This window comes from Tamandua tetradactyla, chromosome 19, assembly GCF_023851605.1.
Source record: "Tamandua tetradactyla isolate mTamTet1 chromosome 19, mTamTet1.pri, whole genome shotgun sequence".
Lineage (NCBI taxonomy): Eukaryota > Metazoa > Chordata > Mammalia > Pilosa > Myrmecophagidae > Tamandua > Tamandua tetradactyla.
Genome location: NC_135345.1, coordinates 55,755,250 through 55,772,211, shown reverse-complemented (window position 1 = coordinate 55,772,211; position 16,962 = coordinate 55,755,250). Strand labels below are relative to the sequence as shown.

General features: G+C 34.0%; 1 protein-coding gene across 13 annotated transcripts in view; it reads left to right on the top strand.

The window, feature by feature from the left end:
• CLOCK (clock circadian regulator) overlaps positions 1-15,061 on the top strand; it is a 203,183-nt gene extending 188,122 nt beyond the window's left edge. For 11 of the 13 annotated variants that reach the window (XM_077136908.1, XM_077136905.1, XM_077136902.1 and 8 more), the window contains 6 exons: positions 237-326; positions 4,070-4,222; positions 5,086-5,292; positions 5,994-6,199; positions 8,936-9,200; positions 9,871-15,061. In XM_077136908.1, the coding sequence (XP_076993023.1) occupies positions 237-326; positions 4,070-4,222; positions 5,086-5,292; positions 5,994-6,199; positions 8,936-9,200; positions 9,871-10,050 (1,101 nt within the window). In that variant the 3' untranslated portion in view covers positions 10,051-15,061. The remainder of the gene's footprint in view (positions 1-236; positions 327-4,069; positions 4,223-5,085; positions 5,293-5,993; positions 6,200-8,935; positions 9,201-9,870) is intronic. The other 2 variants (XM_077136912.1, XM_077136911.1) reach the window with 2 other exon arrangements.
• Positions 15,062-16,962: the final 1,901 nt, after the last annotated feature.

Sequence of the window (16,962 nt, the reverse complement as noted above, 5' to 3'; positions counted from 1 at the left end):
GTAAATTTTATTGAGTAGCCTGTGCAATATACTGTGGTCAGCACCTTAGAAGATAAAAGATACATAGAGAACAGGCCTTTCCGCTGTAGAGGGAGAGATGTACCTGTACTCAGCTAACAAAGATATGGCTCATATTGTAAGCTGAGTGATAAAGGTATCATATTGTTTATTTCTGGAGGAATGCTCATATACAAGAACAATCATCATTTCAGTGTTATTTTTTATTTTGCTTCTAGTCCATAAATTCCCAGTCTGTTGGTCAGTCATTAACACAGCCAGTGATGTCTCAAGCTGCAAATTTACCAATTCCACAAGGCATGTCCCAGGTATTTTTTATTTCTTTGTTTGTTTGTTTCAGTTAAGTATTTAAAAATTATAAATTGCTTTTAAGCTAATCTGAAAATACAGATTTAGAAGCAGTGAATCTCAGCTCTGGGCATTTAGGGTATTTTGGGTACATTTTTGGTTGTCATAGTGATTGTAGGGTACCACTCACCCCTTGTAGACAGGGACCAGGGGTGCTAAGTGTTCTTCTATATGCAGAACAGTCTTACACAACAAAAAATTGTCCCACTTAATATACCACAGCTTCCCCCATTAAGAAACACTATAGACCCTGAAGACATTAGAGATGACAGACAGCTCTTCATTTTGTTCTGCCATTGGTTATTGGAAGAATAAGAATTGAGTTAACTTTATTCATATATTCATTCATTCATATTTAAGAATTTGTTGAGTTCCTTGCGTATGATAGATATTATAGGTGTTGACAGTATAAACATGAATGAGTAGGATATTAAATGACTTACTTCTATCTAGAGGGAATGATAAATGAATACAATACAGTATTATAAACTGTCTATGCTAGAGATAAAATAGGCTGAAAGTGAGCACATTAGATGGACCCTTAATGAATCCCAAAAGACTCCCTGAAAATTATTATTATTATTATTAATTATTATTAATTATTATTGTCTGGGCAAAGCTCAGAAAGATGTCTAAATATAGAAAGTAGCAAAACAAAGGAGAGAGATTACAAAAGTGACACTAAATTATTTTTGATCGTAAGTTCCAAACATGTAAATTTTAACTGTACTCATTCAGTGACTTAAATACATTAAAAATATTGCTAAGTAGTAGTAAAAATAATATAAATTTTTCAGTTTTGTTTGGCATGATATATACCTTGGCTTAGCAGTATCCTAATTTTAAATAATGATAGTTAAAAGATAAAAGCGATATGTTTTTTAAAATAACTTTCTTATATGATTATTTTTAAATTGTATTTTATTGTAACTGTAAAATATAATACTTGCATACGTAAATATATTAGTGATGCTATAATTACCTAAATTTCATTATTTTAATTTCTAACTACATAATATCATGGAGCTTTATAATAGAACTGTATTATTAAATATAATACTTACCTGCAACAGTTTAATCATTGATCCCTCAATTACTATTTATTCTGAGTATTAATTTTCATGTGAATATTTACACAGACTTAATATTCGTTCATTAATCTCAGAATACAATAAGCATCCCTTAACATTTTAAAAGGAATATTTTCAGGACCACTGTGGCTCAGTGGCAGAGTTCTCACCTGCCATGCCGGAGACCAGGTTCGATTCCCGGCGCCTGCCCATTTCAAAAATAATAATAATAATAACTTTAAAAGAATAAATAAATAAAAACTAAAAATGTAAAAAAAAAAGAAATATTTTCATATCAGTTAAATAATATGTCAAAAATTTTAGTAAGTATTTAAACCTCACATCTTGTTCAATGGTTAAAAAAAGTAGCATAATTAGAGTAGATTTTGCATGTTTTATATGATATAGTTTTCACTGCAATTTTACTAAACAGTAGTAGCAACAAGAATGGCAAATATTTTTGGACCTCCTAGATGTGCCATTGTACTAAGGATTACCTCTTAAGTCTGTGATTTTATTTCCTATTTTCCTGTTTCTTATGTTTGTTTCTGTTTTTGAATTTGGACTGTTTTAATAGAAACACTATAAATTGTGATGAAGTAATTTTTATCCAAAGGTACATATAATTTTAATTACAATAAAAATACATTTATACAACATGAATACAACATTTTGACTAAAATATAAAAAGGATAAAGGCATAAGGGAGTTGAGGTACTAAATTTGTAATATTTGCTTAAGCCTCTCGTGTAATCTAGCATATGATATCATTTAGTTGTTAACTTCAGAAGTCAGAGTTTTATGCCATGAAATGCTATTCAGAATCCTCAGTACAAATTTTTGAAGATACAATAAAAAAATCTTTGGGGGGGACATTTCTCACTTTTAGATGAAGTCCACTGTAGGAAACTGTCTTAAGAATAAGAGAGATTTCCAATAAAGTAAAACTCTTTCTGCTTTTATACTGTATCCTATGTACTTATCAGTTGAACAATCGTAGAAATGAGTAGATTTAAGAGGTAAATCATCAAATATGGCTAGATTATAAGCAATAGAAAGTAGGAGCTATTTATGATATAGGTAAAACATAGAGAAATAAGTAAAGAATATTAAAAGCCCTGAAAGTAGAATAACTTTGTTTTCATTCAAACATATATTCATTCATTCATACTTTACTTAATCCTTAAAAACCTCTATTCTTTATTTTCCTGAGAATAGTTTTAGGCTAAAATATGAGTGAAAATATTATGGTTGGTTTTCTGTTAGATTTTTGTAACTTTTGGTGTTTCTATTGATGATGTGTACAAATAGAGGTATTTTAGGGATGAGAGAATTTGATATAAACAATTTAGGTGCTGGCTACTTTTTCATTTTTCATGGAAATGCAACTACTGGAGAAGCTCTTAAAGCTCTTTTTTTTTTTTGTTCCTCCATATCCACCACCTATGACCCATTCATTGCTTCCACATGAAATAGGAGATGAGTAAAAAAGAACAACTAGAGGAGATTTTGAACATGATAAAGTACAATTTTTACTGAAATCTTTGTAAATTATAATAATGGCAAAGTTTTTGAGCTCCTATGATGTGCCAGGCACTATACCTTGGGGTTTTATATATTCAGTTGAATGTGTGAAACTGCTGTTTACTGAAGTAAAAAATGCCAAATATCTGCAATTTAAAATGGTTCAACCTAATGCACCGACTTATTTAGTACCATAAAACAACCCTATAAAGTTGGTGCTTTTATTATCTCCATTTCATAGATGAAGAAACTGAGGCTTAAAGAAATAACTTGTTTTAATTAATGGTAGCACCACAACATGAGCTCAGGTTTTCTAATTCTGTTGTATATTTGTTTCAATTAAGATCCATTCAGGAATTAGAAGCTGGAAACCACACCAGAAATTTGAATAGGGATATAAAATATAAAAATTATTAACTGGTACAGTGATTAACTTTACTAAGAGGATAATTCTGAACAATACAGAAATAATAGTTGTAAAGAGCAGCCACTAACTGTAAGTCAGAGGGAGAGTACCAAAAGAAAGGAACAAACTGGAAAGACTCTGCCCCATCCTGTAAGCTGTGCACACCTACACATCCCACCAGGCTGGGATTCAGGTCTCGTAGGAACAGATGTGAATGTAGATAACAGAGTTCATTTGAGGTGCCACAGACTGGAGTACCGGCAAAACTTGCTAGGAAGCCACCCACTAGAGTACCAGTCAATAAGACTGGGAAGCTGCCCACTAGGATGCCAGTGAGACTTGCTGGAAAGCTGTCTGGTGGAATCCTGCTGAGACTTGCTGAGAAGCCGCCTGCTGGCAACTATGCCATGAGCAAGAATGAAAAACCAGGAAGATGAGCCCCTTCCTCTTGAGTATCCCTCCACCATCCTCTATTTGATATTTCTAAATTTTTGTCCACCAGCAAAGGAGAAATGTTTATAGAGGTGGCTCTAATATCATAAAGCCCAGCAAAGATGGGTGGATTTGAAATTGAGAGGCAATATATTGATAACAGGTATAGTGTTCCTTACTCAGGTTACACGGCTTACTTTTCATGTTGCACCATTATAAGGAATAAGTAATTCTAAAATATGCTGTACTTTTTCCATGTATGATACTTCAGTTTCAGTTTTCAGCTCAGTTAGGAGCCATGCAGCATCTGAAAGACCAGTTGGAACAACGGACCCGGATGATAGAAGCAAATATTCATCGACAACAAGAAGAACTAAGAAAAATTCAAGAACAGCTTCAAATGGTCCATGGTCAAGGGCTACAAGTAAGTTTCTCTTACATTTGAATATAAAAATAAATCTTTCATTCACATTTTGGTTTCCTAGGGAAACTGACTTTTCTTAAATGGACAGTGAGATGCAAGAGATACACTTCATCAGTTCAGTTTTCTCATTGTCTACCTACTTGCATTTACAATCTCTAAAGATAATTCATTCATAAGGGTATTTCCATCAACATCCGGGTTTCTCCAGAGTAGTCCAATTTTTAGAAAATTTAAATCCATCATATAAAAATTGTTTTACATAAATTTTTGGTAATTTAGATATATAATTTATAAATCAATCATCAGTAATACTTTTAATAAAATTCCAGGACATAGTAGGTATGAGTCAGATTAGTCTTTGGTCAAGCCACAGGGCACTCTAGAGTTTTGTCTTACTTTTGTTATATTAGAAGAGACAGAACTTTGCTAGAGTTTGGAGACTAGGACTTAGGTAAATGGAAACTTTATGTGAAAACTACTTCTATCTAACACTATAAATTATAAATGATAGATGATCCCGATGCTGCCAGTCGACAAATCTTTAAGGTGCACTGTGTTAGGGTAATACCAGCTGATAAAATGAACTATTACCAATATGTAAAATACTCAAAAAAATAGAGATTTTGAAATTTATAACATTTTTCTGACAATTGCAAATATGATAGGAGAGTCATATCACTGAAATAGTGGATATGAAGTTTCATGTTTTATTCAGTAATTCTTTATTGCTAATTGTTCATTTCAGGATGACTCAGTCTTGTTACTAGCTTTTTAACCTTAATTTGTAACTTGCTTTTGCTTTTTATTTTTAAATGTGTCTTTAAATTTATGAAGTCATTGTCATGCAATCCTTGTTTTTAAAGATGTTTTTACAACAGTCAACTACTGGATTGAATTTTGGCTCTATTCAGCTTTCTGGAAATTCATCCAACATCCAGCAACTCACACCTATAAATATGCAAGGCCAGGTTGTTCCTGCTAACCAGATTCAAAGTGGAATGAATACTGGTCATATTGGCACAACTCAGCACATGATTCAACAACAGACTTTACAAAGTACATCAACTCAGGTAATGTTATCAAGTATAATGGACAGTAGTGTTCAGTGATTGAAAGGCATGCTGTATCTTAGAAAATACTGTATTTTTAAATTTTAAAGTAATTCTAAAGTGCATTATAAAGAGTGATCAAAATATTTTTGCAAGTGGTCCATGGTGTACATTAAATATTTTAAATATTTTTACATTAAAAATTTTTGCAATTTGTTTAAGGGCTTAGTCTAAATTATACCAGGTTCTTGTAACTTGCAGATTACTGTAAAAGTAATCTTTTTACAGTATGTTAAAAAGATTTGACTTCCTACTGCTCAAGAAGCATGTTGCTGTGTGTGCAGAACAGTCTCTGGGGTAGGAATGGCTGAATCAGTAGTTCAGAAAATTTTGGTAATTGGTGAATATCTGTAACTATAAATCCAAAGGCTTTAAATGAAATACATAAAAGCATCTAAAGTAACAAAAATTCTTGTGTATATTTTATATTTTCCCTGTTATGATCACACTCCTTTACTAAAGTCATGGATTACTTTCCAGTAAAGTATTCAAGACTGTTTTATGCTTGATAACTACAAATCATTCTTTTGCAGATTTATTCCAGAATACTATATCCTCAATAGTTGTCATATCAACTATTGAGAGAATAATGAATAGTAGAAGTATACTTCCCAAATAGATTTTTTTCAGTTAATCCATCTGTAAAATCTTTACTTTTCTAGCAGAGTCAGCAAAATGTTCTGAGTGGGCACAATCAACAAACATCTCTTCCCAGTCAGACACAGAGCACTCTTACAGCCCCACTGTATAATGCTATGGTGATTTCTCAGCCGGCAGCAGGTAGCATGGTCCATATTCCATCTAGTGTGCCACAGAACAGTACGCAGAGTGCTGCAGTAACTACATTCACTCAGGACCGACAGATAAGGTAATTGTCATATTTCATTTGTCATTTTCAAAATTGTAAATTGATTAAAAAACAATAACTTGACTTTTTAAAAGAATCTTAGTTTGTTGCTCACACCAACCAGAATTCTTCAATTTGAAATAAAAACACAAAATGTGTCCATTGTTTAAAGACCTTTTTTATAATCAAAGGGTAACAGCAGATTTTGTTTCCTGTCCAAGAATATGCTGCCCAGATATTACAGAATTCAAATTGTACAGTTTGTGGTTATATTGAGATTTTTAACAGGGTACTGTGTCACTGTGAAACATTTACCTTTTCAATACAAATGCTGAAGAGTTTTCATGTAGGAACAGTGATTAGGGTCTGTACTGCTAGAGTTTATATATTCTACAGAATAAAAGTAACTTACCTTGCTTGGATTCTTTAAGTACTGTACTAAGTGCTCAAAATATATCATCTTACTTAATTCTTACCAAAGACAAAAAACTGAGACCTAGGAAATTTCTAGTAACTTGGTCAAATAGCATACAGCTTGCTAAGATGGATGGAAAGCAGGGCTCTGAACTGAACCCTGAATGTCTGATGTCAAAGCTCAAGTGCTTAAACATATACTACACTAGCTTTTGTGAGCCATTCTAGAAACCTAGTTATCCGTGACTTATTTTAAGTAGAAAGTCAAAAACAGCTGACTTAGAAATAAGCTTTTTGAAGAAGTGCCATTCATATGTTGGGAAATTGTCTTTTAACAGCTAAATGATAGATCTCTATAGTTTTAAATCTCCTATTTTGAGTACATTTTATTTTTTACTTATTTTACTACAAGTAGGGTACTGTTTTATAATACAATTTTGCTGTGGTATTAGACCTTATAATAATTTTATTAAGGTCCAATTAATAATTTCTAGAGAGTAAGGAAGTTGCAAGATCACAAAGGCATTGAGAACTTACTGCTTCTCTTTGGAACTCACCTGAGGAGTTCCAAACTTCTAGCTCTACCATTCTGCAGTTTGCTAACATTCTGAAAGGAAACATTATGAATGTGCTCCATATCAATGCAGAGGATTAGTTTTAAAGACTGAGGAAAAAGCCATCAATCTAGAATACTGATGTGCATCTTGGAGGGTGCAATTTAGCTATTACTTGTAGACATATCTGTTTTATTGAGGGGGAAAAACATTAATGCAAATATTTGAGGACCCTAGTTAGATGAGTATGATACAGTCCTTACCCTAAGAAAAAACTAAACTAGTAAAGCAATAGAAAGGTAAGCAGATAGTATTAATTGACATGAATAAGTACTTTTCGGTTTTAGAAAGAGGAAGTGGACAGTTTTATGAGTTGGGGCAAGCAGAGAAAGAGAGGAATATGGTCAAGGAAAGCATCACAGAGAAAGAAATAGTTGGCCTGACTCTTACAAAGCTTTGAGTGTGGGTGTGGATGGGGAGTCGGGGAAAGGCAGAGGGAGCAGTATATACAAAGCCACAAAGGTGTGAGTTAAGTAGATCAAATCATGTCTTTTGGTGCCTGAGATGAATGCAGTATTCGCATCATATTTATCAGTGAATAGTTGAACAATTGAGATAATTAATTAACACTTTAATTAACACTTCTGTGACAAAGACATATAAATGTTACTTGTTTCTATGGGCTTTCTTTTTTTTTTTCTTTCTTACATGGGCAGGCACCGGGAATCGAACCCGGGTCCTCTGGCATTGCAGGCAAGCATTCCTGCCTGCTGAGCCACCGTGGCCTGCTAGTCTGTGGGCTTTCTTTATACATAACATCTTGATACCTTTTTTTTCTTGGTTTGTTGTGAAGCTTTTGGTCTTGAAATATAGATAACACAGTATTTTATTTTCAAGATTTGGCATGATTCAAAATATATTTATTTTCTCTTGTGAATATAAATAATAAAGTATGCATCTCTACAAAGTTTAATATTATATACTTTTAAACAATTTGTTGCAGTTATGTGATGCTTTAACTATAGTAGGGTCCTGTCTGTTTCCTCGCTGTAATAATAGCCAGTATTAGAAAATAACTTCATCTTACAGAAGAGGAAAATAGAAAAAATCTTTTTTCCCAAAGAGGCTTTTTTTAATTGTATTTTTATTAAAGAAAATTGTAGGAGAAGGGAAGTGAGGAGGAAAAATTAGTGAAGCCTAAAACAGTACTGTGTTACACTGATAAATTTATAAATTGAGGCTACTTTTATTCACTGTTAGAATGTCATTTGGTTTTGAATTGTTTATAAAAATATAACTTTAAGTGTAAATTTCTTCTATAGATCTAGAGTTTTTAAAATGCCGTTATGATAGCTTGAAGTTTATTCTTAATTAGCAAATAAAACATATGCCATGAATATCTGACTCTCAAGCACCTAGTGATTTTATAAAAAGGAAGAAGTTTGTATTTTTGTCATATGTTGACATGTTGCGTTTGCTATATACATTTTTGTTTGTTGTTTTACTGGTTCCCCAAAAGGAATCTCAAAAAACGTGTAAGAAAATACAACTTTCTAAGAGGTGAATTGGCAGTATTGTTGGATATTATCTTAGACAAATATTCAGCCCATTGCGTTTAATATACTTTTATAATGTACTTTTTAAAGATAGTTTTATTGAGATATCTTCACAAACATACAGTCCATCCAAAGTATACAATCAGTGACTTCTATCATCACATAGTTGTATGTTCATCACCATGATCATATAATATACTTTTGACAACACTTTTCTTTCTTTACTCTCACAGATTTTCTCAAGGTCAGCAGCTTGTGACTAAATTAGTGACTGCTCCTGTCGCGTGTGGAGCAGTCATGGTACCTAGTACTATGCTTATGGGGCAGGTCGTGACTGCCTATCCTACTTTTGCTGCACAACAGCAGTCACAGACATTGTCAGTAACGCAGCAGCAGCAGCAGCAGCAGCAGCAGCAGCAGAGTTCCCAGGAACAGCAGCTAACTGTTCAGCAACCATCTCAGGCTCAGCTGACCCAACCACCACAGCAGTTTTTACAGGTAATTATTCTCATGAGGAAGCTGTCCCAAACCCATTTACCATTTTTTAGTGCAATTTTTTCTTAGTGCAGTTTTATTGACATATATTCATACACCATACAAACCATCCAAAGTGTACAATCAGTGGCTCACAGCCCATTTACTTTTATGTAACGGAATATTAGGCTTTAATTGAACTGTTTTATAAATGATTTTAAAAATCCACAAAAGCTAATTGTGCGACTTAAACTGCTACTGAAATACAAAGTTTGCCCCAACAAGCTATTTTTCCTTCCCTTGTTCAGTCATTGGAGACTATTTTAGCCTGTCATGGTTATATCCTATTATCTTTGTGTTTCATACATCCAAAGGCTATGCTTAAATTTTATCAGACCCATTTAAAATTTGGGTCTTTGAGGCATAAACTGAAAGAATATGTATGATTGTCTCAAAACATAGATCGCTTTCTATATGATAAAATTTCCAGCTCCAGTCCCTTAAACAAATGAAATTTTAATGTACTTTCATGGGCATTTTCAAAATATGATTTTTAAATGAGAAAGCAAATTCATGTACATTATGTGGAATTTAAAAACTTTGTCCTATGGACAATGGAAAACTTGAGTAGAACTTATATGGGACAGGCTAGTGAGGATAAAGTAAATGTTGTGTAATCTGTTTGTATTTTTAGACTTCTCGGTTGCTTCATGGGAATCCTTCAACTCAGCTCATCCTCTCTGCTGCATTTCCACTACAACAGAGCACTTTTCCTCAGTCACATCACCAGCAACACCAGTCTCAGCAACAGCAGCAACTTAATCGGCATAGGACTGATGGTTTGACTGACCCTTCCAAGGTTCAACCACAGTAGCACACATGCCTCCTGTCTGATGCCACAGGAGGGAAGGGGTTGGCCCAGAGTTGCTCAGGATGATCTGAGGATAGGAGGAAAAGTTCTGGCAGCTTCATGAGTGTTTTAGTTCCTGGAATTAATTGGCAGGGAAAATGCTGCCTAGTGCTAGATATACATTAAATACCAGCCAGCAGATGATCATAGGGACATAGCCAATTCTGACAGTGTTTTCGTTGTCCAGATATTTTTTGATGGAAAGAGTATATTGCCAAATGTTAAGAAGCTCATCTATGAAACTTGACCTCCAGTGAATCAGAAAGGCACTAACGATGTTAGTAACTTTGAGTGGTTCTGTGCCTGTTATCAAGTGTTACAGAGGACACACCACTGCCATGTCAGGGGTTTGCTTACAATGATGCCATGAAGACAGTCCAGTAGACTCAGTAGAATCCCCCACCCTCTCCCCTCTCCCTTTTCAGGTAATGATGGAACAATAATTACTTTCAGAATGTTATGTGGGTTAAAATGCTCTGTTGTACAGATGCTGTAAAAATATTATGTATATGTCTGGATAAAAGGAGAGGAAACAAAACATTTTGTATGCTGCATGGAAGCATTATCTCTTCCTTATAGGTATGAGTATATAAGTATAGGTTTCCTTATATACTGACATCATGTGCAAACTAATCCATCCTGTTTTCCCTTTTGTTTACAACACAATAGTGTTCTATTCACTTTTCCAGGGCACAAGTCCTTGTTCATACTTTAGCTGTGATGTCACAGTTTGTTCAGTGAGGTATGATGTGCTGCTGGGAATGGATTTTTTTTTTCAGGTTAAATTATTGATACAAGAGGATTTTCAAGTTACTCAGAAATATCCCTCATTTCATTATTTCTCAATTATGTTTGTTTGAAAATAGGATATGCACTGCTGTATTTTAGATGGTTGGGCATTTTGACCACATATTTTGATACAGTTCATAGTTGGAAATATTTGTGTAAGTGGTTTTCAGCAAGCCTGAAAATAATTTCAAGAATGTTTCAAGTTGAGTAAAATTTGCACATAAAACACATTTTAGGCACTTTTTAATATTTTCAATGGTGGAAATTTAAACTTTTAGGATATGTTGGAATCTTTTTATTATCCTTCACAGTTGCAATGCTTCTTTTAGTCAGAAATGATTCAGGGTTATTTGAGGGGGGAAAAAAAACCCATAGTGCCTTGATTTTAATTCAGGTGATAAATTCACCATCTTGAATTCATTGTCTGGTTTCAGTAGCAATTTTGAAACCTTAGTGCATTTTTAATAGCATGTGAGTGCATTATTATTTTCCTAAGTTCCCAAGAAGACTGTTTTGAGTCTCTTGGGCTTGAGATATTCTACCACTATCAAAGTCATTAACATGATCACAAAATTGTTTGCCTAAATTAGCATCTTAACTTCCTACAAAGCTAAATGGTCCATTTAAGAATTAACAGCAAATATTTGGTCAATATGAACCTGATAGTTCTAACAAAGGAAAAATGAGAAATTAGCTTTGCCTTCACCATAACACTAGAATATTGTAACTCACATGCTTTCTAAACATGACCTAAGTTTTCATTTGGCAGCATCATATTCTAAAGGTAATAAATTCCAAAAGAAGTTACATATATTTTTTAAAAAGCCCATGTTACAGATTTTATGGTACTAATAGTGAAATTCATATCTACCAAGTAAAGGGAAATTAATGGAAAATGTCTTATTAGTGTATCAAAAAGTTTTACTGAGGAAAGGGAGGACAAGTTGTAATAAATCAAAATTGACCTTAAAAAGAAAACGTGTAACTCTAATGAAGGTTGTCATTCAGAAAAGATTTTGAGTAATGGAAATGCCTAATACAGAATTGCTAGATAAAAAGGGTCAGAAGAATTCTAAGACAAAAAATCTTAAAGCTTTCCTGTCCTCAGCTTTACTGTTATCCTTAAGGGGTACACCTTGTCTTTCTGTAGAAAACTATACTTGGCCACACACTTAAATTAGAAAATAAAACAACCAAAGAAAGTTGGTACTACCCTTCTACAAAGGGAGTGTGTGTAGGTACCAGTCAGGGCACTCTTCTAGCTAAACAATGATCCAGAAGAGATTTCTGACATTCCCGTGAATGTCAGAATAGTTGTTAGAAGATGTATGAATGTGAGTATGCACAGACCAAACTCACGTGATAGAATATGGATGGTCACAGCAGTTTTTCTCCCCTCTTCAAATTGCCTTTCTTGACCTTACCATGTCAAGTCATATATATATATGTGTATATATATATATATATATGTTGTGCCTCATTTATTTATTGGCGATATCTAGTGATATGAATCTAGCTAACAAAAGATATTAAGACTATTATATTAAAGCCTTTCCTCTACAATAATTAAAAGAAAGATGGGTAACAGTGAGTACTATGTACTTAATAGAAGCAAAGCATAAGACAAGCTATAAGGTTTATCTGTAGATTATTTATTTGCTCATATTCTCTTCTACCCAGTCCCTTCAAGTACTTTCTGTCTCCACAGATATTTTGGAAAGAAAATTAGACAAAGTTTTCCTTAATTCCTGTTTTTCCTCACAGCTTTTTTTTCCTGCTTAGAATTAACAGTTGCTAACGTAAAGAAACAGCTAGCTGCTTTTCCTTTGCTTTCAGTATAAAGTGTTGTATTGGAAGAACTAGTAAGCACCACCTGCTCTTGGCACCTTCTTTAATTGGTTTCCTCCTTGAACTTTAGCTTTTCTTGAACTTGAATCACAAAGCTGCCCTGTCCCCTCCCCCTTAAAGACTTGAGCACTCACATGAAGATACAGGAGTTGCATGTTCGTTTCTGTAGCCCAAATTGTTAATTAAAACCCCGAATCTAAAACATGAAATAACATATACACTTTTCAGCTACTTAAAGTCTATCCTTCCTTTGTTTTACTCTCACAGACATTTAGTTTTTCTTAAAAACATTTTATTCTAGGTGGCACTTCTTAGGTATGCAAGGAACTTAACTGTTGACTGCAAGGAAAAATGCTCATTGCTCTGCAGTTCTCTTGCTTTGGACTGCTGTGGCACTGGGTATTGTTTAGCAACTGTAATTACAAAGATTAATGAAGTTGCTGCTGAGGGTGGTGTCAAACCAGACCCTAGACACTTCAAAAGTACTCCATTTTCAAAGTGGAAAATATTGGAGAAGGGAATGTTGGGGTGGGGGGACGGGAATAAGTAAGTAAATACTACAGTTCAGTTTCTGAACTCCGTCCTTAGTCGATGGGATAGTTTTAGAGTAAGGCTTAGAGTCCTATGCTTTGCTTTACCACTTAAATCTGGTTTAGGAATGTACTAGTAATGAAAAGATGCCAGTGATTTTGAATAGTTATAGAATACTCAGTGCAGAATAGTGAAAATATTGTTTGGATTCTTCAGAAGTGCTGTAGTTGTTGGTCATTGCCTTAAAGCATTCTGCTTGAAGTTAGTTAGAAATTGAGCACTGAAGCAGTCCATCTGTATAAATGGGCATTGTTTTGAAGGGAGGAAATGAAGCCCTTGTTCAAGAAGCCTCAGAACAGGACACTTAAAATAGAACTGTTTCCCCTTGAAGATTCTTGTAAACTGGATATCACTCAGTGTGTTTTAAAATGTATCTGGTACATTGAGGCAAACTTTTAAAGTGGAATGCAAGTAGCATTTTACCCTGGTGTTGCTTGTTTCTACTCTCTTCTTTCTCTTTATTTCTTCGGCAATTGAATGAAAGTTTATTGATAAACATTTGTATAAAACTCATTCGAGTCTGTAGCCTTTCCAATATCTGTGACCCTGGCCTTAGTCCCATGGGAGTCAGTTTTGGAAGGTATAAACACTGGATATTAATATTGCTGAGTGTATCTAGCTAGAAGTGAGCTGACTGGAATTTTTAAATGGAAAAGAAACATTACAAAGGCACTTGCCGTTTTAATTGTGATTGGAGAAAGACAACGGTTTAAGTTTGTTTGGAATGGGTGATCAGTCTTCTAAAAGGAGCTTCTGAAGTAATTGCAAAGAAAAGAGTTGACTATTTTTATAGCATATTTAATATATTTGTATAGAACTATGAGTATAGTAGGATCCCTCCCACATGCCTCCCACTTTTCTAATTTACCCCCCTTTGCCATAGCACTTAGTATAGCCTCATCCGCATGGGTAATGTGCCTATTGTCAGCCTACCAAAAGATAGTGCTGCTGCTTTTCTGAGACAGGTGAGAAGACCCAACTCTCATGCCTGGGGATCCTTTATATGAGGAATAGCACACACTTTTAAAACAATATACCACAATCTAAAAAGCATCATTTGAAAATGTAACAAGCACTTTATTGCAATTACTCATTTTGATAAAGTTTATCATCTTAGGCATTAGCCATTTCTAAAGGATCCCCAAATCATCATTTAGGTGAACTTAAAATTACACATTTCTGAGAAATGTTTCAATCCAATGAACCATAGGTTTATAGGAGTGATTTCAAGGTAGCCAAATGAACTTTGAATTTTGTTTTGAATGTGGCAAGAAATTATAGATGACTACTTTTCATTTACACACTTTTATAAACCTATCTTGCCTATTGTGTGAACACCAAGAGACCAGTGAACCTGTTTATTTCCAGAGGTCTAGGAAATATGCATCAGTGTGAGTAGATGTAGAAAACGAACCTAAAAATGGCTGGTCGTAATATTCTAGAATACAATGATAATTTCAAGAATTATTCTGAGTGTTTTAACTGTGTCCTGAAATGTTGGCATGTCATTTCAGCATTTCCATTTGAATTGCTCTTGTAATGTTTTGCACAAAAAGGACTGAAAAAAGACTACTTTTTGAAGGAAAAAAAAATTTTAATTTGGTCTTTTTTAAATGTCTCCTGTGAAAACACTGGAGATTAATTTTGTTGGTATAGTTATTGATTCAGGATATTTAAAAGTGTTAAATAGCACACAAGAAATTAAGCAAACCTGGAGATATTTAAAAATTAAAATACTTTCTTTCCATGTGATTGTTTTGCAGTTTTTTCCTCCCATGTCATAATTTAACACTACATTCCTTGTTTTTCTTAAATAAACTAATCCTTTGCAGGTTCTGTTTTCAATATTTAACAATATTTTGTAAGCTGCCCTGGTTGTCCCAGGGAAATGCTCTTTACTGAAAAAATGATATTATTTGTGAAGAGACTATTAAATGAAATTCCACCATTACCACCAGCAAACACTGAGGTGCTGCATTAAGTGACAATCAAAATAGTAAGTATTTATGGAAGGGTTTAGAAAGTGTTTTAAAGAAACAATTGCTTTGAAAGCAGTTCTCTAGGTTTCTTGAATAAAATGGCTAGATGTATTTATTTATATTTTTAAATATCTTTGTGTTGTTTTCTCAGAGTGATTTCACAGTGTTATGTATTTAATTTGTGGTTTATTTTCTGTTTTGCATTATAATCTTTTACTAGAAAACCAGCTTTTCTTGTTTGGGGTGTAGTCCCTAGGCTGTATGATGGCTCTCACGGGCATCTATCCCTGTCCGCTCTTTAGAATGGCTGTGGAGAGCCCAAATCCACGTGCCTCTGCACTTTCCTCCTATTCTCAATTCAAGAAAAATTAATTAAAAATAAATAAAATTAACTCCTTTCAAATCTGCTTGATACAGCTCCAACCTTTTTCTAGTTTTTCACTTGCTGCCTTTTCTATTTTATGGAAACTTTGTACAGTTATTTCCCCCAACATAACCAAAGGCTAATATGACAGAACCAATGGCACACTTGACCTAAGTTGTGCCCATTTTGGGAAGCGTTAGCAAAACAATCACCAGCTTCTAAGGGCTGTCATTTTCATATCCATATTCAAAGTCCATTTAAGGTCCTTAATTATAGGTGGAACATGTATATACACTGCAGCCTTCCCTACAAAAAAACATATGCTGTCTTTACCTCACGTACTTGGTCCTATAAAAAACAAAATAAAACCTCCATATCCAACACCGTCCAATAAAACAGTGTTTGAACATGTGAAGCCTTGAAGTTTGAGGATACTTCCTACCGGTATGCATAAAACATAATACTTAACTTTTTAGGGCTCCCAGAGCAACTTGAATTGTATAGGCCAGGTCCAAGGCACACTGTCCGCACAAGTTGGATTTAAAGATTTAAAACCTGTTGCTTAATTCTGAGGGTTAAACTGAAAATGTGATGTTTTCAAATGTATTTCTAAGGAAACAAACTGTGACATCACTTAAAATATGACAGTCAAATGTCCTATATATGTTTGAGTTGGCCTCTGGTGCAAATTCACTGCTGACAATGGTTGTGCCAGAACTAAGTTAAAAATGTAGGAAAACAATGTCAACTTCAAATTGATATGTTATATAACTAGACTGTCATCTTAAATCAAAAAAAAATTTAGCCAGGCTGTCCATTTTTTTCTATGGAAAAGTCAGCCAGAACAGCTGTAATGTATTTAGGCCATTCTAAAATTACTTTAAAATCTGTTTTACTGTGGTGACAGTTGGGGAAAGGGCCTCAGTATGGCACTTTCACATTCATTCTGTGTAGAGCTTGAAGCCCAAAGACAAGTTAAATTCAATGTGCTGTACTGAAACCAGTTAGTGAAAAAAGAAAGTTCATCTTTGTAAGTTTTTGTTAACATGAGTTGATAGTTGTGAAAACATGCACCAAATTCTAATGTTCTGTATTTTTCAGTGTCCTGCTCAACATTGCTGTCCTTACTGCTTGGTTCTTGATTTTAAATAAAAAGTAGATGTAGCCCATCATCGTATTTCTAAAAGGGTGGATCTGTAAATGGCTAACTGATCTGGAAGTAATACCTTTTTCCTAAAGCCAATATTGAATTGAAATCCCAATTATACAAAAAATGAGACTGACCTATTTTCCAAGTATTGCCTT